Source organism: Camelus bactrianus, chromosome 9 (genome assembly GCF_048773025.1).
Source record: "Camelus bactrianus isolate YW-2024 breed Bactrian camel chromosome 9, ASM4877302v1, whole genome shotgun sequence".
Lineage (NCBI taxonomy): Eukaryota > Metazoa > Chordata > Mammalia > Artiodactyla > Camelidae > Camelus > Camelus bactrianus.
The window spans coordinates 12,154,615-12,175,928 of NC_133547.1; the positions used below are offsets into that span (position 1 = coordinate 12,154,615).

General features: G+C 46.2%; 2 protein-coding genes across 2 annotated transcripts; both read right to left on the minus strand.

The window, feature by feature from the left end:
- Positions 1-8,774: 8,774 nt before the first annotated feature.
- LOC105082489 (interferon lambda-3-like) lies at positions 8,775-10,096 on the minus strand. Its single transcript, XM_074371215.1, has 5 exons — positions 9,917-10,096; positions 9,570-9,647; positions 9,151-9,294; positions 8,960-9,043; positions 8,775-8,873 (listed from the first exon to the last, which is right to left on the minus strand). The coding sequence occupies exons 1-5, from the start codon at positions 10,094-10,096 to the stop codon at positions 8,775-8,777; spliced, it is 585 nt and encodes a 194-aa protein (XP_074227316.1).
- Positions 10,097-12,488: 2,392 nt separating this feature from the next.
- LOC123614617 (interferon lambda-4-like) lies at positions 12,489-15,001 on the minus strand. The gene is made up of 5 exons (XM_074371216.1): positions 14,187-15,001; positions 13,719-13,790; positions 13,496-13,639; positions 13,263-13,337; positions 12,489-13,118 (listed from the first exon to the last, which is right to left on the minus strand). Exons 1-5 carry the CDS (start codon positions 14,352-14,354, stop codon positions 13,020-13,022), a joined length of 558 nt encoding a protein of 185 aa, XP_074227317.1. The 5' UTR covers positions 14,355-15,001; the 3' UTR covers positions 12,489-13,019.
- Positions 15,002-21,314: the final 6,313 nt, after the last annotated feature.

Genomic DNA, 21,314 nt, shown 5'->3' on the forward strand with positions numbered 1-21,314 from the left:
CCCCTGTAGTGGATGTCTTCCTAGCTCCCAGTTCCATCAGCATCTGGCAGCCCCCTGACTCCCTCTGTGTGCCCACCCACCAGCCTTTGCTTGTCTGTATCCAGAGCATTGTTTCTACTGACCTGATGACTGTTGATGAACTCTGGCCCTGATGACCCAGAAGACTAGCATTTTTATAACAGGTATTTGTGGATGAATGGATAATACACAATGAAGTGAAATAGCTTACTAAGGTTACACAACTAGGAAATGCTGATGCCAAGATCCTAGCTATCCTAGCTGCAAGGGAGGCTGGTAAATATCTTTTAGTCTGGTACATTGCCATCTGCAATTAAATCGGGGTTCTGTTACTAAAGAAGTGGAGAATGGATGTAGCCTAGTCCAGTAGCAGTCTTTGCCACACACCTATAGCCAGATGGTGAGCGTGCTGCTGTGGAGAATAACAGAAATGTCAGGTTGAGAAGCATTTTCCACAAGACTGTCAAAGTTTTATGAGAGCAAGGATTTTTATGTGTTTTCTTCACCACTGTTTACCCAGTGCCTAGAACAATGCCTGGCACACAGTAGGCACTCAATAAGAATTGAAAATGTGCCTCTAGCTAACACTCCAAGGAGCAGGAAAAAAAAATTATGATTGTTTGGAATGTGGTAGAAGTTTAAAAAAAACAACTTGTTGATTTGTCCCCAGTTTTTTATTTGGAAAACTTTCACTCCTACAGAAAAGTTATAAAAGTAGTACAATGAACACTCATATACCCTTCACCTCAATTCAAGAGTGTTAATATTCTACCTTCCTTTCTTCCACTTGAAAGTAAGTTGCAGACATCACAATACTTCCCAGCTAAATACTTTCTATGAAGCTCCTAGAAACAAGGACATTTCCTATATAAATCACAACATTCCACAATTTTAACATTATAGTAACAGGATCAAAGCTATATTATCTAATATACACTCCACATTCAAATTTATCCAGTTATCTTAATAAAAGCTTTGTTCTTTTTATTTTTCTTCAAATTCATGGTCAATGTCATGTCTCTATCTGTCCTTTGATCTGGAGCAGCTCCATAGCCTTTTTGTTTTGTTTTATTTTTTCATGACATTGACATTTTTGAAGACTTGAAGCTAGTTGTTCTGTAGACTGTTTTGGCTTGGGTTTGTCTGATTCTTTATTCATGATTTAAATTCAGGTTAAACCTCTTGGCCAAGAATAATTCAGAGATGATGTTGTGTCCTCAGTGACTCACATCCTGAAGAACATGATGTCAGTTTATCTCTCCTTCGGTGATTGGGGTAAGGTGGAGTCTGCCAGATTTCTCCTTTGTAAAGGTTTCTTTCCTTCCTTCTAATTAATAAGTCATCTGTGGGATGATACTGGAGATTATGTGACTATCCTGTGCTCTAACAACTTTCATTCAAGGCTTTTAACATACATGGATGATCCTCATCTGTATCAATTATTCTATTGGTGGTTGAAAACTGCCTTGAAGATTTTGAAATACCATTTTTTGTTCTAACATAAACAGTGCAGATTTTTCATCAAGATAGAAAAACTTTTCAGGACTCAAGTATTCTTTGACAACAATGTAGAAACAAGTTTTTCTTCCTTTCTTCTTGATGTATTTTTGTAGCTAGATTCCCCCACAGCCTGAATCTCTTTGTCTGTCTGTCTCTGTTCCCCTCCTTACTGGTTTTTCCCTTTCCTTGTTCAAAATTCCTTGGAAAAACTGGCCAGGAGTCCCTATGTTCTAGTGTTTGTAGAGAAATTGTTAAGCTCCAGTGGGTGATGAAGCTTCAGGACCACAAACAGATGATGATGACGATGATGATGGTGGTGGTAAAACTAACATTTATTGAGCACAGATGATGTACTGAGAATTATTCTGTGGCTTATATGTATTAAATAACTTTAGATTTTCAACAACCTTATGAATTAGGTGTCATTTTTATCCTTATTTCAGAGGAAAGTGAGGTACAGAGAGGTTAGATGATTTGATCAAAGGCACGTATCTAGTAAGTGGCAGATCTGGGACTTGAACCCAGTAATCTCACCTGAGACTATCTATCTGACTCACTTCAACTTTCACAAAGAGACTTTGTAAAGAGAAAGACTTTGAAGCAGCTAGCAGATATCTTGCAAAGAGACTGATATTTATATCAGTCAGGGTTCCTTTCTAGAAGAAATAAACCACTCTAGCTATTCTAAACAGGAAGGAGTTTAATAGTATGGATTAGACACTTACTGTGATGGCTAATTTTATGTGTCAGCTTGGCTGGGGCATGGTATCCAGATATTTGGTCAAACATTATTCTGGATGTTTCTGTGAGGGTGTTTTTGGGTGAAGTTAGCATTTAAATCAGTGGACTTTGAGTAAAACAGATTGCCCTTAGGTGTCATTTTCATGTGGATGGGCATGTGGATGGGCCTCATCCAATCAGTTGAAGGCCTGAATAGAACAAAAGGAGTGACCTTCTCTGAGCAACAGGAAGTTCTGCCAGCAGACAGCCTTTGGACTTGAACTGCAACATCCTCTCTTTCCAGGATAAACAGCTTTTCAGTGCACCCTGCAGATTTGGGACTTCCATAATCATGTGAGTCAACTCCTTCAAATAAATCTGTCTCTCTCTTTCTGACTCTATCTATATATCTGTATCTATATCTATATCTATCTCCTATTGGTTCTGTTTCTCAGGAGAACCCTGACCAATATACTTACAAAATCACCTAAAGGATCAGAGGAGAAAGCTGTAGGCTTGCCCTCCAGAAATGACTCTCAAACAATGCTGCAGAAGTTGCCCACAAGAACTTGCTATTTCTGCCACAAACAGCAGATGTGAATTCAACAGGTTATTGTGGGACTGTTGAATTCAGGAGCAAATTGGGAGGACTGATTACTCATCTAGTCTCAGCCCTAAGCTCCTTTGTCTCTGCCCTGTGATTATAGGGTGGAAAGCCTACAAACTACATTTTCCTAGGCTACTTTGCCACCTTCTGATAAGTTCTGCCAATGAGAGAAGAGAGGAGCAGGAACTTTCTTTCTGCCTCTAGCATCCTCTCAGTAGCTGTGTGTCATAGCTGGGATTCCCAGAGAGAAGGGTAGGGAGGGCTTTTGAGATCAACATCTGTGGGAGAGAGGGGACTGAAGCAGAATTGGGCAGAGAGGAAGTTGAACTGTGATACATTCCCGATCAAGTCCTCTCTCAACCTTGTGGGAGCTCTGGATCACCCTTCAGAATTGTCTTGAGTTGGGATGAAGGATCTGGGTTTTTATACTCCCATGTTCATCAGTCATTGATGCAGGCTGCCATGGAGTGAGGTGTGAATTTAGGCAAAGCAGTTTTCTTCAGCTTTGACTGCAAATAACTGAAAACCCTATCTCACCTGGGCTTAAGCCTTAAAGAAAAATGTATGTTGCCACAAGTAAGGAGTCTAAACGTAGGTGGCTCTGGAGGGAAGATAGTGCATTTTAGATCAAGGAAGTATGGAGGGCTTAGATTCCTTCCACCTGTCTGATCTTCTAGTCTTAGAGAATTGGCTTATCCCCAGATCCTCATGATCCCACGATGGCTGCTGAAGTTCCAGGCTTCACATGCAGACATGGCAACATCCAGGGTAAGAAAGGGATGGAATGACCTCCTAGTGTTGAGGCGGGAAGCCCCATAAAAAGACCGGCTGGACCCCTAGGCAAGGCCGCTGCTCTCCTCCCAGCACCGTCCAGTTCCTTGGCCCAGAGCCTCTAGCTCACTTTTTGCCTCTAAAGCAGCTAACTTACACCTAAAATTTTATTGGTTCCCTGATCTTATTTCTGATTGGTTATTTCCTTCACTCCTGATTGGTTATTACTCTCACTTCTGATTGGTCCACTTCCCTAACTTCTGATTGGTCCATTTGTAGTACTTTATTTGCATGGAGCTCACTCCTGATTGGTTATTTCTCTCACTCCTGATTGGTCCATTCCCCTCACTCCTGATTGGGCTATTTCTACAAAGCTTGTTCCTGATTGGTCAACTTCTGTTATACTTTATTTGCATATGATGTTGCAAAGTGTAAGAATGGCAGCCTATAAAAGGCCTGTGTAAACCTACAGATGGGGTCCAGAGCTTGAAGTGTTAAGTTTTCTGGGCCCGCTAGTGTAATAAACCTGAGTTCTCCAACTCTCCCAGTGCTGCTTGCTGTCACAACTGAGCTGTAACACCCAGCTGTAACACATTTTTCTGCAACAGTATCTCCTATTAACAATCAGGAAACCTATCTTGAATATTGTACATTGGTGTTCTGCATTCACTTCAGCTCTCCTCTTGTGTGCTGTCCTACTTGCAGGGGCTGAAAGGCTTGAAACTACATTTCTGACTCCTGTGCAGCTGGGAACTGCGTTACATCTGGGTTCCTCTAATCAGATGCACTCAGGCAAGATTTGAATGACGGTCGTGGGGTGGAGTCCTGCTTCTGCTGGCCCCATCACTGTGGAGGGGTCCACTTTCTGTGGTAGTTTTCTGATCATAGCAGTTTCCTGATGGCAGTTGTCCCATAATTGTGACTGACCTCTGTTTGTGCTGCCTTCCTGATCATGGTGGTGGAAGCCAATTCTAATTAAGCAGTCAGGATCCTGATCCTAGAAATGTAGTGGGCCCTTGAAAAGCCCTGGTACATGGTTTGGCTCTTGAAGTTATACCTGATGGTCAACACAGAAACTGTTTGTTCAACCTTCCTGACCCTTCTATAAGCCACTTAACACACTCTTACTGCCAGCATTGACTAGAGTAGGTCCATATATCTGTAATGAACTGTGTAAGTTTGCCGTGGCTACTGTAACAAATTACCACCAATTTTGATGCATAAAGCCACAGAAATTTATTCTCTCATGTTTATGAGGCCAGAAGGCCAAAATCAATATCCCTGGGCCAAAATCAATGTATCAGCAAGGCCATGCTACCTTCAGAGGCTCTAGGGGAGAAACTATTCCTGGCCTTTTCCAGCTTCTGGTGGCTGCTGGCACTCCTTGGCTTGTGGCTGTACAGCTCTAACCTCTGCTTCCTTGGTCACATCATTACCAAGTCCAAGCTCACTGCACAACAAGCCAGTACATTTAGAGACAAGTTGTTGGGGCAAGAAACAGTGACCTTATTTGAAAAGCCAGCAGACTGAGAATATGGTGGCCTAGAACCACGTTACCCAAGTCAGAATTCAGGCTCCTCTTATAGTAAAAAAGAACGTGGGTGTGGTTCGTTGTTGCAAACTTTTTGGTGTCTGAATCCTTTGTTCTTACAGCTGTCCACTAGGTCAGGTCACCATGTTCCCGTAAACCTCCAACAAGACAAATGTTATTCTCTGTTCTGCAACTTTTCATCTTTCTATGAGTGGGAAAGTGTTATATCCTTAAAGGTCAGAGCCTTAAGAATAGGCTATCCTGTATATTTCAGGCTCTAGGCAACATTTTTCTACAAAAGGTGCAGAACCAGCATGACTAAGCCCAGGAAACAGAGCACAGGGTTAGAGCTAAAGGAACAGATCTAATATGGAGTCAGATTTGTTCTTCCCTGTTACAACATTACCACCTCCCCTTCTGCATGTGTAATCTCCCTCTGTGCCTCTCATAATGACTGCTTGTCACAGCATTCAGGTCTCACCCTGATAATCCAGGGTGAACTCACTCATCTCAAAATACTTAATTTAATCACATTGACAAAGAGGGTTTTTTTTTCCCTCCCCCAAATAAGGTTGCATTTACAGTTTCCAAGGATTGGCACAGGAGTGTCCTTGGGAAAGCCATTGTTCAGCCTATCACACGTAACACGATAAAACCTTTCTGAGAGCATCTACCTCCCTCCAGGCCAAATTCCCCTCCTCATGGGCCCAAATTGGATCACTGTGACACATGTCCTCTCTTTTCCCTCTAGGTTCACTCTCCACTCTGCTCTGGGTCCAGGATTACATCAGTGGGGACTCCCCGACCTTCTGTCTTCCAGCTGGGGTCGGCAAGGGGAGGTGTCGGCAGAAGATTGGAGGTGGGAGAAGAGAGCAGGTGGGTGTTTACTCTGTTGTCTACTTCCCTGCTGGGCTGTGGGCTGGCAGCAGTGTTATTCCAGAATCTCTGTCGGGGGACTAGTAACCACTCCCTCCCATGTCACTTCTGGTGGCTTAGGAATGGTGACGGCTTCTGGCTATTGGCTGGGCCTGGGGGCTTCCCTCTGTCGGTTTCCTTTAACCATGCCCCTCATCTGTACTTTGTTGCTTAAATAAATCCCTTACCCCATTGGATCATTTGGTATCCTGCTGGGATCCTGGCGGATGCAGTCACATAGTCATGTCTGCACAAACCAATCCCATGATTGGTTTAGGTCAATAAAGATTCACCCCGAAAGGATGTGGGGGAGGGGCTGTGCCAAAAAGAACCTCATGAGAAATTTTTGTTGAGCTGACAACTGTGTCTCTTTTATCCATTTTAGAGATAGGGCCTTTGGATAAAGCTTCCTCTCTTATTTGACAGCTCACATGTTAGAAAAAATTTTTAATGATGATAAATTGATTTAATAATGAGTCCTTATGTTGTGCCAGGGTCTGTGCTTGAGTACTTGACAAGATTTAACACATTTAATTCCCACAACCACCCGACGAGGAAGGATATTAGAACTATTGTACTGACTGGAAATGAAAAGTTTAGCTGACTCGCCAGGTCATACAGTAACGAAGTGAGCAGAAGTTGGGATTCTAAGATCTCTCTGACCTCAGGGTTTGCATTTTTAGCCACTAAATTCATACCATCTCCTTTATTGTATTGAGATACTTCTGTCCGTCAGGTGAGATACTAATTGCTTAATGTATATGGTTTCTAATCTACAGAAGACCCTCTTTACATGAATACGTACCACCATCACCTCACACACAAACTCCCTCACCCATTCTTAGGCACTCCAGTTAGCTCTCCTCTTCCGAGGCCTGAACTTTTAGAAACATACATGGAGCAGTTGCTTCTTTGCTTAAAACTTTGCAGTGATTCCCTATGTATCGTCCAGGAATATCCCAGTACTTAAAGAGCTCACAGACCCAAAGGCCCTGGTCTCTGTCTACCTGTCTAACCTCACTCCCAGCCCTTCTGCGGAGCTCTGGACTCCAGCACATCGACCTCCTTTCTATTCCTCAAACTTTGATGACCAGCTTCCCAGTCTGAAACTCCCTGAGGACCAGAGCCTGTGGCTCTGTGTCCCCAATAATGGCAACTAACAGGCAACCAGGAAATACTGTCCATGTAGAATGAACAGACCACTGAATGGTTGCATGGATGAATAAATGAACGTTTCAAAGAGAGGCATCCCTAAGTTATTTTCAGATGAAGAACTCTAGAGGCCAGGAAAGGCAAGTGTATTACTAAAAGTGACTTGGCAGGTCAATGTTCCATCTGAGTATCAAATTCAGGTCCGAGTCCACAGTTGGGTTACCCTTCACTCACACTAGTAAGTGTAACACCACTTAATAAATAAAAATGAGTTGACACCAGGAGAAGAGAATTATACCGCAGGTACCAGGGCTTGCAAACACAAGGCCATATCGATAGCAGAATCCAAAGTATCATAACTGGGACTTGACACCTGTGATCCCCAAATCCCTCAGGGACTGAGATCTAAGAGTGACAGAGTCACAGAATCCCAAAAAGGTACTGAGGGTTCAAATCAGAGGGCCAGCCATGGAATGCTCAGAGGAACACAAGCAATGACATGAGTAAGACTGACCCAGGGTGTGTGTGGGTCAGAGGCCAAAGCAACCCAAGAATCAAGTCTACTGACCACGCAGGAAGATATTCCAGCCACTGCTGCTCAAGGCACCTTATCCTGTACTATACTAAATATTCTCATTATTAAGGCATTTTTAGTTACTATTACTTTACTTGTAACAGAATGCAACCTAGTGACACCATCACACCATCACACATATACTGTGCTTGGCTGAATAATAATCCCACAAAAATACCCAGACCATCCCTAGAAGCTATAAATATTTCATGTTACATGCCAAAGGGACTGTACTGATGTAATTAAGGTTTATTAACTTTAAAATATGGAGATTATCCCGGGGAACCCGAGAGGGCCCAATCTAAACACATGAGTTCTTAAAAGCAGAAAATATTCTCAGGCTGGAGGCAGAGGAGAATGTGGCAGAAGGAGAAGTGGGAGGGATTGCCAAGCATGAGGAGGACCTGATCCACCATCGCGGGCTCTGAGGTAGAGTGTCCATGTGCCAGGACCAGAAAGAGACCACCAAGAGTTAAGGATGGGCCTTCACAGCCAGCAAGGAAATGGGACATCAGTCTGACACCACAAGGAACAGAATTCTGCCAACAACTTAGATGGGTTTTCAAGCAGATGGTTCCCAGAGCCTCCCAAACAACCAGCCAACTGCACTATGACTCAGCCTTGTGAGACCCACAGCAGGGGAACCAGGCGAGCTCACCCGATCACTGCCCTGTGGAAACGTGAGAGAAGGAATTCAACTTGTGTTGAGATGCTCAGTTTGGGACAATTTGTTAGGGCAGCAAAAGTAGACCAATCCTCACACACGCAGTCGCAGACCACAAAGAGCATCTTTTCCTCATTGTTTATTTGCAAAATTTTTACAAAAGGTAGAAAAATAAACATTTTATTGGGTCTGAGTTTGAGAATTCATACACATAAATACAAAAATAGTGACTTGCAGGCAATAAATTAAGAAAATGGTTCTGATGCATCAATACACAAATAACATGTAAGATGCTGGAACAGGTTGCAGGTAGATCTCAGGCTCAGACACACAGGTGTCCGCTGGCGACACATTTCAGGTCCCGGGTGAGGAGGCGGAAGAGGTTGAACATGACAGAGGCCTCGAGGCAGTCCTGGGACTCCTGTGGGAGGGGAAATGGCTCAGTGGTCCCCGTGCCTGGGCGCCCAGCTGCTCCCAGACATCAGTTTCCCCACCGCGGTCACTCACCTTCTTCGGGGCCTCCTGGAGCCGGTGCAGCCAGTGGTGGAGGCGGTCCCGGGGCCTGGGGCCTGCTGTGGGCTGAGCTGGGACCTGTGGGCAGAGGAGGGGGGTGTGAGGGGGTGAGGAAGGGCCTGGGACAGAGAGGGACATTCAGGAGGTCAGAGCCCAGACACGCTGCGGGTGGCCCGAGCACTCACACAAGCCTGGAGCTGGGAGTGGATGTGGCCCAGGGTGTGCAGGGGCTGGTCCAGGGTGCTGCCCAGGGATGAGTTAGCCATGGTCCCCAGGACGGCCAGGGTCAGGGCCACCTCAGCCTTCAAGGCCACGGGACGCTCCCACACCTGAGGCGGGGAGACAGGGGCAGGGGAGAGCTGCATGTGAGAGAGGACAAGGGAGGAGGGGCAGGTGGGGAGGACACAGGCAGGGACAGTTGAAGGGGAAGGTCAGGGTCAGGGGAGAGGCACAGCCGATGTGGTCAGCGGAGGGGAAGGGGTCGGGGACAGGTGGGCAGGGCGGAGAGAGGAGGAGGCGGGAGGAGGAGGAGGGGAGGGGCCGCCTGCAGAGCCAGGTGATCTGGGCCAGGTGAGGGCAGGTGGGCCTGACTCTCCGGACTCACCTGCAGCTGCCTCAGGTCCCGGGTCCTGGGGAAGATGCGCGAGCTGCAGTTCCAGTCCTTCTGCAAGAGTGACTCTTCCTAGGGAGCAAGAGCAAGGTCAGCCCACAGCACGACCGAGGGGAGACCCCGGTGAGACTGGAGGGAGGCCGACCTCAGGAGGAGGGGAGGTGAAGGTCCAAAGGACGGCAGAGGCACGACCACCACAGGAGGACAGGGCTCAGCCCTCTGCGGGGAGGGCGAGGGGCCGGTGAAGGGAGAGCAGGTCCCCCTTGAGCAGAGGAAGCCCGGGCACCCACAGCGCGGGGGTGGAGGGGAGCCCACAGCAGGCGGGGCTGGGGGACACTCACAAAGGCGTCCTTGGCTCTCTTGAAGGCCTGCAGCTCTTGTGGGGACAGAGACTTGAACTGGGCCAGGTGGCAGCCCCTTGTGCCCGGGAGGGCCCTGAGGGGTGAGGGGACAGGAACTGCTCCTGTCCTGGTCAGCGCTGCGGTCATCAGCAACAGCCCCAGCAGGCAGCCCGAGGTCATGCCTGTGTTGTGGAAGGAGAGGAACGTGAGGGGACGTAGGTCACTGGGGACTGAGGGGAGGGCGTTTTGTGGGGCTCAGGTCCCGGGCAATGATGTCGGAGCTCACCCAGCTTCATTCCTGGTCTCTGGTCTCTGGTCTCTGTCAGCAGGTGGGGGATCAAGTGTCCACTCCGAGGCTGTCGCCTGAGATCTCTCAGTCTTGTTTGACGTCTCTGACCCCAGTCTTCTCTTCTGGACCTCAGCCCGCTGCTCTGTCCGAGTGTCTGAACTTCCAGCTCCGTCTGAGGTCTAATTCCTGCCTGAGCTCCATGGTGCCGCTTTTAGCCTGTGCAGCTGGGCAATCCCAGCTGATGTAGGAAAAGTGAAAACACAGCTAGAGGGTGACACCGGCCACCAGGGAGGCCCAGGCAGGAAAGCCCAGAGCAGGGCGGGGCCTGGGAGCCAGGTGAGCAGCTGAGTGAAAGAGAAACTGACATCCATTAGGGCTCACCTCCAAGAAAGTGCGTTCTGAAGACAAAATCCAGGCTGGGGCAGCTGCAGCCCCACATGGGGGTGCCTTGTGCAGTGGCCAGGCTAGATCTAGGACTGGAGTGGGGAGGGGACAGAGGGATTCCTTTCTGCAGGATGCCCCAGTGCAGGGAGTGGAGGGAAAGAGCACGCCTAGAAGGAGTTGCCGGGAAGAACCTGGACCTTCCAAGTGGGAGGCTGTTTAGGTGATGGGAGAAGATCTGGGGGTGCTGCTGGGGGTGGGGAGAGAGAGTCAGAAGGCAAAACACACCCATTAAGAGAGAAGACCAGCTCCTCCCCACCTTTTGCAACCTGGTACAGACAAAGATGGAATGGGGGAGGAGGGGAGCCCGCACTAACATCTCTAATTGTCCAGGCATAGAAGGACCCAGGAACAGGAGGCTCTGCTCTGGAATTGCGGGCCGACCAAGCCTTCAAGGGAACCAGCTTGGTTTGTGACAAACACCTTCATTCGTTCACCAAATATTTATTCAGCCACCACTTTGGGTCAGACCCTGTTCAAGGTGCCAGGGCAAGAGCACTGAAAAAAGAAAAAGACATACCACAATCCTTCATGGAGCTTTTTACTAGAGAGGAGGAACACACAGTGGAGGTCGGGGAGTTAGGCTTGTGGTGTGTATTGTGTCAGAGAACGTCAGATAACAGAAAATGAAAAAATGAAACAGGGATGAGAGCAGAGTGCGGGAGGAAGTTTGCATTAAATGAGGTGTCTGAGAAATGACATTTAGGGAAAGACCTAAAGGAAGTGAGGGAGGGAGCTCTGTGAAGATCCGAGGGGGAGCATTCTGCGAAAAGGGAACAGTCAGTGCAAAAGGAAAACAGACACCACCGCCACCCCCACTTTTGGTGTATGTCTCACCCTGTCACAGAGGCTTGGCCACAACGTGGTTAAATACCCACAATAGCACCAAGGACTTACTGTGCTTTGCCTACATGTCAAATACAGATGGAAGTTTAGAGACTCAGAGAGGTTAAGAGACTTGTTCAAGGTCACACAGCAAATAACTAGTGAGGGCAGGATTTTAACTGAGTTTTGCCTGGCATCAGGCAATAACCACTGCACCCTCCAGCCTGACTGTAGCGAGACCTCCTGGACCTGGAAGTGATGGATTTCTTGGACAGAAGTTGCTGAGTCCTTTTTGACTGTTACTCCCACCCTCTCTTTCCCTCATTTTAATTCCAGGGAGAGGGTAGACTGAAATCCATGTTGGGGAATATCTTTGAGGTCTGATACGCAAAAATGTTTTAAAATCAATAGCAGGGATGTGCAAGTCACTCCTGGTGTTCTGGTCAGTTTCTGTCACTTGGAGGAGGCCTTACCTCAGGGGAGGAGACAATGAAACAAGAATGAATTTTGAAAATTAACTTATTATCTCAAAATCCCTAGACATCATAATGTCTTTCTTAGAAAGAAAGCTCAGGGAGTGGTTAGGAACATGTGATCGAGAGCTGAAGACTTGGGGGCTCCTCACTAGCTGTGTGATCTTGGGAAACAGGCTTTGCAGTTGGCCACAAAGATTACCCATCCTGCCCAGATCTCGATGAATGTAAAAAGTACAATTGTTTGCACTTTTATGTGTGTGATTATTTCATGGAGACCATTTATTAAGATCATTCTGTGACTTCAGCTGGAAGCTTCACGAGCACTATTTCAATGTGTATTACTCATGGCAAGGGACGTGTAATAATATCATGGCATAGAAGACTAAACGGAGGCTGGGTACACAATTAAGTGTCAGGGGCAGAACTGAAACTCAGGTCACCTGATTTCCCTCTCAGCATTTTGTGCTGTACAGTCACCCTCAAAATGATCACAGAGAAACAACCAATGCAAATGCAATAATATTTAATAACTGGCGATAAATTAACCCAAGAAGACAAAAGAGCAAATATACATAGGAACTTCATAAATACAAAACACACAAAAGTAACGGAATTCAAAAAACTACTTAACAGAAGGACTCTTGCCCAGTCCCTCATGGAATGAGGTCTCCCCAGCAGAGAGATCCAACAGTCCCATATTCATGGAATGTCAAAGCGGGCACTGAAGGTTCAAAGCAGGCGTTGGAACCTGTCAAGGGACAGGGAGGTTTCTGTAACCACAGAAGTAGAAACTGGTCCATGGTACGTGGTGGTCAACGACCAAGGTCGACACGGAATCCAGTCTTTTCCTGCCAGCCCGGGGCCCTGGAAGATCTTAGGGCGACACTTCCCACGGAAATAGAGCGGCTTCCAGGGGGAACTGGTTCTGGCCCTGGGAAAAGGGCGCCTCTGGCACCAGCGCAGGCGGGTGGAGGCTGAGAGACCCGCCGGGTCCAATGGGGCAGCGGAGGAGGGCGGCGCCCGCAGCCAGGCGACCTCGCAGCTTCGGGTCCCAGGCGGGGCCGCGGCGGGATCACAGACAAGGTCCCGAGTTTGCCACCAGCCGCAGGTCCCACGCGAGCAGGCGCAGGAAGTTGAAGATGACTCTGGCTTCATGACACCGAGGCGACTCCTGGAACCCGGGAAGGAGGCAGAGCCGGGCTGAGTCAGGGCCCCCCCCTGCACTCCGTCACCGCTCCAAGGCGCGCGCCCGGCCCGTCTCAGCCTCACACCGTCCTCCCTGCGGTCTAACCGCTTGACCGCCCGCTCCACTCACAGCTCTGCGAGTTTTGTGACGCCTCCTGGGCGGCCGCGGGGACTTCCTCCAGGAGCCTGGCCGGACCAGCTGGAGCTGGAGGGGAACCGCACGTAACTTGAAGACGGCGAAGAACGGAGCCTCCCTCCCAGGTGGCTCCGCCCCTCACCCTCCCAGCCGCAGACCCAAGCCCGGATTAGGGGACACCGAGCGAGCTGGGAGGGGTGCGGGGCCAGGGCGGGACCGGCACTCACGCAGGCCGCCACGTCCCGCCCCGCGGCCGTCAGCAGCTCCAGGGTCGGGCCGACGCCGGGGAACAGCTCCGGGCTCGGCAGGCTGCTCAGCACGGCCTGGGCGTCGGCGAGGCCGCGGGCCACCAGGCGGAGTCGGGCGCAGGACTGCGGGGACCGAGCGGCAGTTAGATGGGGCCGCGCTCGGGGCCCAAGTCCCCAAGCCCCTGCCGGCCGCGGGCCTCACCGACGGCGGCGGAGGGTTCCTCCTCGGGTGGAACGAGCAGTTGCGCGGCCTCCAGCTCAGCGTCTCTTCCTCCTGCGGGACAAGGGCCGGGATGATGCTGGGGATCCTCGCGGATTCCTGCACGTGGATCGGAACTGGCCCTCAAGGTTGTGCTCATCGTGTCCTGACCAGAGAGCTCTCTGAAGGCGCGAGGCAGGCCTGAAATGCACCTGCGCTCCAGGTGCGGATCCTGCGCCGGGACGTGGAGCCGAGTCCACCTGAAGGGGGCGCCCCTCTGTGACAGCCACTAAGGCCCGGTATGAGCTGACCACCAGGGCGGCTGGAAAGATGTGATCTGAATTCTGGACCCCGAGATCCAGGATGCGCCTGCTGGACGCTAGGACAAGAGGGCCCCTCGGGACAAAGGTTGTCGTCTCGGGACCCGGGGGCCCAGGGTCCGGGGGACAGAGGCGTGTGGGCATCACTCACATAGCGGTTCCTCAGGGCCTTGGCTGCCTCCAGTGCCCGGGGATCCAGGGAGCGGTATTGGGAGAGGAGGCAGCGCCCGGGAGCCTCCACACCGGGGTCCACCGCCACGCCCGCTGTCACCAAGACCCACAGCCCCATGGCCACCGCGGCTGCGCCACTCGGCCCCATCTCTGCTCCTGCAAGAGGCGACAGACGTCAGGGAGCCCAAGGAGAAAGCCCCCAAGTCCAAGCCCCTGCCTCTGGTCAGACTCGCAGAGGGATTGACGCTCAGAGGGCGGGCACTGAGCCCTCTCAGGGGGAGAGACAGGATGGGCCCGGACACCTACTCCTACCTTCAGCCTCTCTCCCCTCACTCCTCACCTACCATGTGTCTTCGGTGCCACTTGCTGCAGCAGGGCCTGCCTTCCAGTGTCCCCTGGGTGGTGTCCCGGGTGGTGTCCAGATTGTTGTCCACCTGGGACAGTGGTACCTGCACCCTCCATGGTGGCTCTTAAGTGAGGGGCTGAGAATGATGAGCAGCCGGGCTTCCCCATGCAGGTTGTTTCCCAACGTCATCCATTGCTGGCTGCTGGCCGGGTGGGATCCTGGCCAGTGTGTGATGACTTTACCTGCTTGTGCGACAGTGTCAACAATGACTTTGCTCGGACCCTCTCTCCTGGGTCAATTACTACTGTTCATTTTGAGGATTCTGTTTATCTTTTCTGTGTGTTTTTCTTTCTTTCACACTCTAAGAGTGAACTGAAAACAGACTATTTCCTCCTGTTGGAAGCTGCAAACATGGCAGAGGTCCCCATACAAGTGCCTGCCCTGCAGGAGTTCATACTAGGGTTTCTTGTGCTCTCTCTTCAATCACTCTTTTCTTGTCATTATATCCTGTCTTTCTCTCCCTGTCTTTTTATATCTTGTTCTTTGCATGAATATTGCTCTCCTCTGTTTTCTCAGGTTTTTTCCTCATCAAGACCTTAGACAAGCTCTCTCTGGCCTCCTTAGTCTGTTATTAAGTGATATTTATGCCTTTACCAATTATAAAACTATTGTTAGTTTGCTGTTGAAAGTTGGAATTGCAGACATGTTTTTCTCAACCATTGTCAATAATAATTATAGCTAATACATACTGAGCACTTCTTGTGTGCTTGGCACTGCTTTAAGCTCTTCTCACATATTTACTGCTTTATTCTTCCCAGCAACACTGTGAGGTAGGTCCTCTCACTGGCTGACATTTTATAGATGAGGAAACTGAGGCACAGAGAGGCTGTGAGTCTGCCCAAGATCACACAGCTTGTAGATATGATCCCAGGCTGTCTGGGTTAGTGTTGCCATTTCTCATCTATATAGACAGATCTATCCATGTGCAGAATAGCTTAGGTATGTTCAGGGCACGTTCAGCCAAGCTTCCTATATGAGACCACCTTTAATTAATTATAATTAAGTTCATTAATAAATATTGATAATTGCAGGAAAGTAATGGCTGTTTTTCAGGTATATGTCTTCCTCAGCATTAATATGAGAAACTTATTTTGTTTTTCAGTGTATATTTTCCTATTCCAAGGCATAGAAGTTTTAAGAAACATCAAAGTTGTTGAAACATAAGCACTCTGAAAAAGCACGTGAGAAATTCTGCTGAAACATTAGAAGAGTTTCCTCCAAAGTGTCCATGCAGCAAACTTTCCAAGCTTCTGTTACCTCTCCCCTCACCCATCCCAGCATCCCCCACTTTGACTGCAGATCCAAATGGTTTTAGGAAGGTGACTTGACCACCCCCCCCGCATTCCTGGGATTGGGGTATGTGACCTGGCTGCAGCCATTTACTTTAGTTCATCTCTCTGGCCACGGTGATTGGGTTTGGGGTTGGGGATTTGACTTAAGCCAATCTAATCAGAATGAATCTCAATCCTGGACTTCCTGGGAGAAAGACGCTATCTTCTTCCTACTGGAGAAGGATGAAGTGTGAAGCCAGGGGAATCACTAGCACTCATCTTGGAATTATAAGGGTAAGCAGTCTTCCCACCAGTGGAAGGGAGACCTGAAAGATAAAAAACAAGATAAAACAAAATTGGGAGTTTCACTATGTCTTACAGGATCAAACTTTACCTGCAGCCTCACCTTAATTTTGGACTTCTAAGTTTTATAAGTCCATAAGTTCTCCATTGTTCAAGCCAGCTTGAGTTGGACTTTTGGTTTGTTTGTTTTTTATTTTTGCTACCAAAAGTGTCCTGATACACATGATGGGGCTGAAGTGAAACCACGTGTCTTCAAAGACTGAAGAACTGGAAGTAAAATTGATAACGGCAGGAAGAGTGGAATGCAGTGGGATTGGACACAGGAAAGTACCAGATGCAAGTTCTCAATAATCAGTGATTCAACTCTGGGCACTGCAATGCAGGTTATTTGCTTGAGTTAGGTGCAATCACAAATTACATTTAATACAGGCTGCTGTGGTTTGAATGTCCCCTCAAAAATTGTTATGTTGAAATCCTAACCAACAAAGGTGATGGTATTAGGAGGTGGAGGTCTTTAGGAGGTGATTAAGGCATGAGATGGAGCCCTCAAAAATGGGATTAGTCCTCCTAAAAAGAGACCTCACAGAGCTCCCTCGCCCCCTTCCACCATGTGAGGACCAAATGAGAATTTTGTCACCTGGAAGAGAGCTCTTACCTGACCATGCTGGTGCCTTGATCGTGGCTCCAGAACTGTAAGAAATAAATTTCTGTTGTTTTTAAGCTCCCCAGTCTGTGGTATTTTGTTATAAGCAGCCCAACTGGACAAAGACAAATATCATCCTCGCAGAAAAGTTTCTTGAGATCCACTGTTTGAGATGTTTACTCTATTAAAAGAAAACTGCTTCAAGAATTTAGGAGACAATAGCAACAACAAAAAAAGCTCTGGGGAACTTATTTGTGAGCAAAACTTAAAAAACAATCTAGAAACTGGATCCCTCATAAGTGACCTGCAGGAATGTAAAAATTGTACAGCCCCTCCAAAAAACAGTTTGGCAGCTTCTTGTAAAACTAAACATGCAACTGCACATCAACCCAGCAATTGAACTCCTGGGTATTTATTCCAGAGAAATGAAAACTGATGTCCACACAGTCATCTGAACACAAATGTTCATTGCAGCATTATTAGTAATAGCCGAAAAGTAGAAACAGCCCAGAGGTCCTTCAAAGGGTGAACGATTAAGCAAAGTCTGGTATGAAACAGGAATGAACAATTGATACATGCAACAATTTAGATGAACATCTAGGGGCTATCTGAATAAGACGGGTGGATTGTATCCTTCAATTTCCTGGTTGTAATATTGTAATTTTGTAAGATGCGACCACTGGGGGAAGCTGGGTAGAGTGTACAGGATCTCTTTGTATTATTTCTTATAACAGCATGCATGATCATCTCCTCGGTTCCCATGTGCTTCCCAGAGATACCTTACAATGATCTCAGTAAAAATTTCAATTAAACAAACTCCGGAAAAAACGATATGTACAGGAAGCAGGGGACCTATTCAAATGTTTAACCTGGGAAAAAGTGGGTAGGATTAATGAAATCAACAAAGGGCGGTGATGCACCTGGAGGCTGGCAACACGGAGAGCTGTTACCATCCTAGGTGAGATGTGTGGCTGGAGACAGAGGAACCCAGCCACTGTCAGATCTTATCCCTGCCAGGAGGGAACCAGAAGGGAGAATAAATACTCCAACTTTGCTTTCCTTCCTCCCTCAATCTGCTTCCAGCACCTCCTATTGCCTGAAGAGGTTTTTCATAATTCTTTCTCAAAGTTTTATAGCTTTATAATTTATGTTTAAGTCCATGTCACATATTGAGTTAATTTTTATTTTAATGTGAGGTTTAGGTCAAGGTTCATTTTTTTAGCCTATGGGTGTCCAATTACTCCAGCACTATTTGTTGAATAGGCGATTTTTCTCCACTGAATTGCTTTTGCATGTGTGAGTACTTATAAACACAAGGAGTGTCACACCATGTGTATTGTTCAGCAATTTACTTTTTTCACTCTGTAATATGCCTTGAAAGTTTTTCCATGTCAGTGCATATAGATCTACTTCATTCTGTTTAACTGCTGCAAATCTAGCTTAACCTGGGGTTCGTGGACCACCCCATGATAGGATTCAGGAGAGGGTGAACTTACATGAGAAAAAGCTGCATTTCCATCTTCACTAACCTTAACTGAAATTTAGCATTTCTTTCCATGATGAATGTAAGTAACAAACCACAATAGTATTAGCAGAATCTGTGACTTTGTCACTAAAAGGAGTCATAAATATTTCATAACATGTTAGCGATGTGGCACACATCTTGAAATATCATTTACTCTCATTACTACCACAAAAGTATAGTAGTTATTAAACTCATTGCAATATCTTGTTACTTAATACATTAATAAAAAGGCATATGTATTACTTATCACAAAATTGCTTTTATGTTTTGGTAACTGTGTTTCAATATAGTCAGTTTCCTTCATAGTCCTGTGTATTTAATATTATGCATTTAAAAACATATTTCTGAATCATAAGTGATTATAGCAATGTTGCCAGATAAAGGTTAATATACAAAGGTCCATTTCTTTCTTGTATAATAGCAATAAACAATTTGAGTTTGAAATTAAAAAAAAGGACCATTTACATCAGCACCACCCAAAAATGAAATGCTTAAGTACAAATCTAACAAATACTGAACACGATCTATATGAGGAAGACTGATGAAAGAAATAAAAGAACATCTAAAAATGAAAATACTCTATGAACTTGGATAGGAAGACTCAATATTGTCAAGATGTCAGTTCTTCCCAACTTAATCTATAGATTCCTTGCAATCCAATTAAAATCCCAGCAAGTTAATTTGTAAATATTGACAAAGTAAAAGTTTATACAGCGATCCAAAAAGCCCAGAATAGCTTTCACAATATTAAAGGAGAAGAGCAAAGTTGGAGGACTGACACTCTCTGACTTTCAAGACTTACTATAAAGCTACACTAATCAAAACAGTGTGATATTAATGAAAGGATAGACAAATCAATGGAACAGAATAGAAAGCTCAGGAATAGACCCATGCAAATAAAGTCAACTGGTCTTTAAGAAAGGAACAAAGGCAATTCAATGATGAGAAGATAGTCTTTCCAACAAATGGTATTGAAAGAACTTTCACGTAGGGGAAAAAAAAAAAAACCTAGATACAGACCTTACACATTTCACAAAAATTAACTTAAAACGTATCATAGACCTAAACGTGAAGTGCAGAACTATAAAACTCCTAGAATGTAAAATAGGAGAAAATGTAAGGGACCAAGGTGATGACTTATTAAAATCATGAAAGCATCATCCATAAAAGAAGAAAATCAATGAGATGGAAAAATATAAAACTTCAGCCCTATGAAAGATACTGTTAAAAGAATGAAAAATTACTTCCTTTCTCACCCCTAGCCTTGAGAACCATGACTTTAACAAAACACTGAAAAGAACATTCATGTTCACCAATAGGGGATGGTTATTCAATAATCCTGTTAGAATGGAAGCCTTACTAGTGGTATAGGTGGGATGTCTCCCTTTTGCCCCTCCCACTTCTCCACCCACCTCTGGGCCCCAGGAAGCTGGCCTTTGGCTTCTGTTGGGTGCAGCCAATGGGGAGCCTAGGAGTAGGGCCAGAGAGAAGAGAAGGAGAGTGTTAGAGTATTTACTCCCCAGGCTTCCTTCATTCAGGGCAACCACTACCTCTCTGTGTCCTCCACCTGTGTACCTGACCCCTCCCTTCCAGGTCAAGTAACCACTCCCTTCCCTCCCTTTTGTTCAGGCCTACAGATGATAGACCCTCATGCATGTGGGTCCCAAGGCCTTGCACTACTCCTCATCTGTTTCCTTCACTATCCAATCCGTTTGTAAATACTCCTGGTATTAAACCCACCTCAAGTTACCCTAAACTGACTGGGCCATCTGTTTCCTGCAGGGACCTTCACTGATACAATATAACTAAAGATGTGGGGGAATGCAAACAAGAGATAATGGTAAAGAGAAAGAAAAATACCATATGAGATCGCTCATATGTGGAATCTAAAAAACAAAAACAAAAACAAAAACAAAAAAAACAAAGCATAAATACAAAACAGAAATAGACTCACAGACATAGAATACAAACTTGTGGTTGCCAAGGGGGCGGAGGGTGGGAAAGGATAGATGGGATTTCAAAATTGTAGAATAGATAAACAAGATTATACTGTATAGCACAGGGAAATATACACAAGATCTTATGGTAGCTCACAGAGAAAAAAATGTGACAATGAATATATATATGTTCATGTATAACTGAAAAATTGTGCTCTACACTGGACTTTGACACAACATTGTAAAATGATTATAAATCAATAAAAAATGTTAAAAAAGAAAAAGAAAAAAAAAGAGATAATGGTAAGACACGAAAAGCAAGCTGCTAAACTTTATACAGCCTGGTTTCAATTTGAGAGAAATTGTTCATCGAAAGAGAGAGAGAGAGAGAGAAAAAAAAAAAAAGAGGAATAGTAACTGATGACTAAAAAGATTACGTCCAGGAAGTGGGATTCAAGACTTTAACTCTCCAAGTTGTATGTTTTTGTATTGACTGTATCTTTATAATGAATGTGTTACTTTGATAATCAGAAAACATATGCACAAATAAATATGTTTAACATTTCTACACATGGGAAAAATTGTTCCAGAGCTGGGGTGAGGGGAGAGAGGTGGGTGGTGAAGTTATGGGTGGGTTTTTTCCTCCCTTATATTATGTCTATATTTTTCAAGCTTTAACCAATGATCCTGCATTGCTAATTTTATCAAGATAAGTGGTAGATTTCATTTTTCATTCAAAACAAAGAGACTGCTTGAGACAGAGACAGACAGAAAGACCCTGGCCTGAATGCTTGCTAGAAAAAGAAAGATGGAATTAGACATGGACAGAGACAAAACCAGGAACTGAGCAACAGAGAGAAAAGGGAGGCATAAAGAGAGGGATGAAAGAGAAATGGAATGAAACACAGACAGACAGTGAAGAGAGAGAAGGAGGCATTGAATTAGATATATAGGGGGAGTTAATGGGTTAGACCAAGCTTTGAGGCTGGACTGAGTATATATTCAAATCCTGCCTCTGCCAGT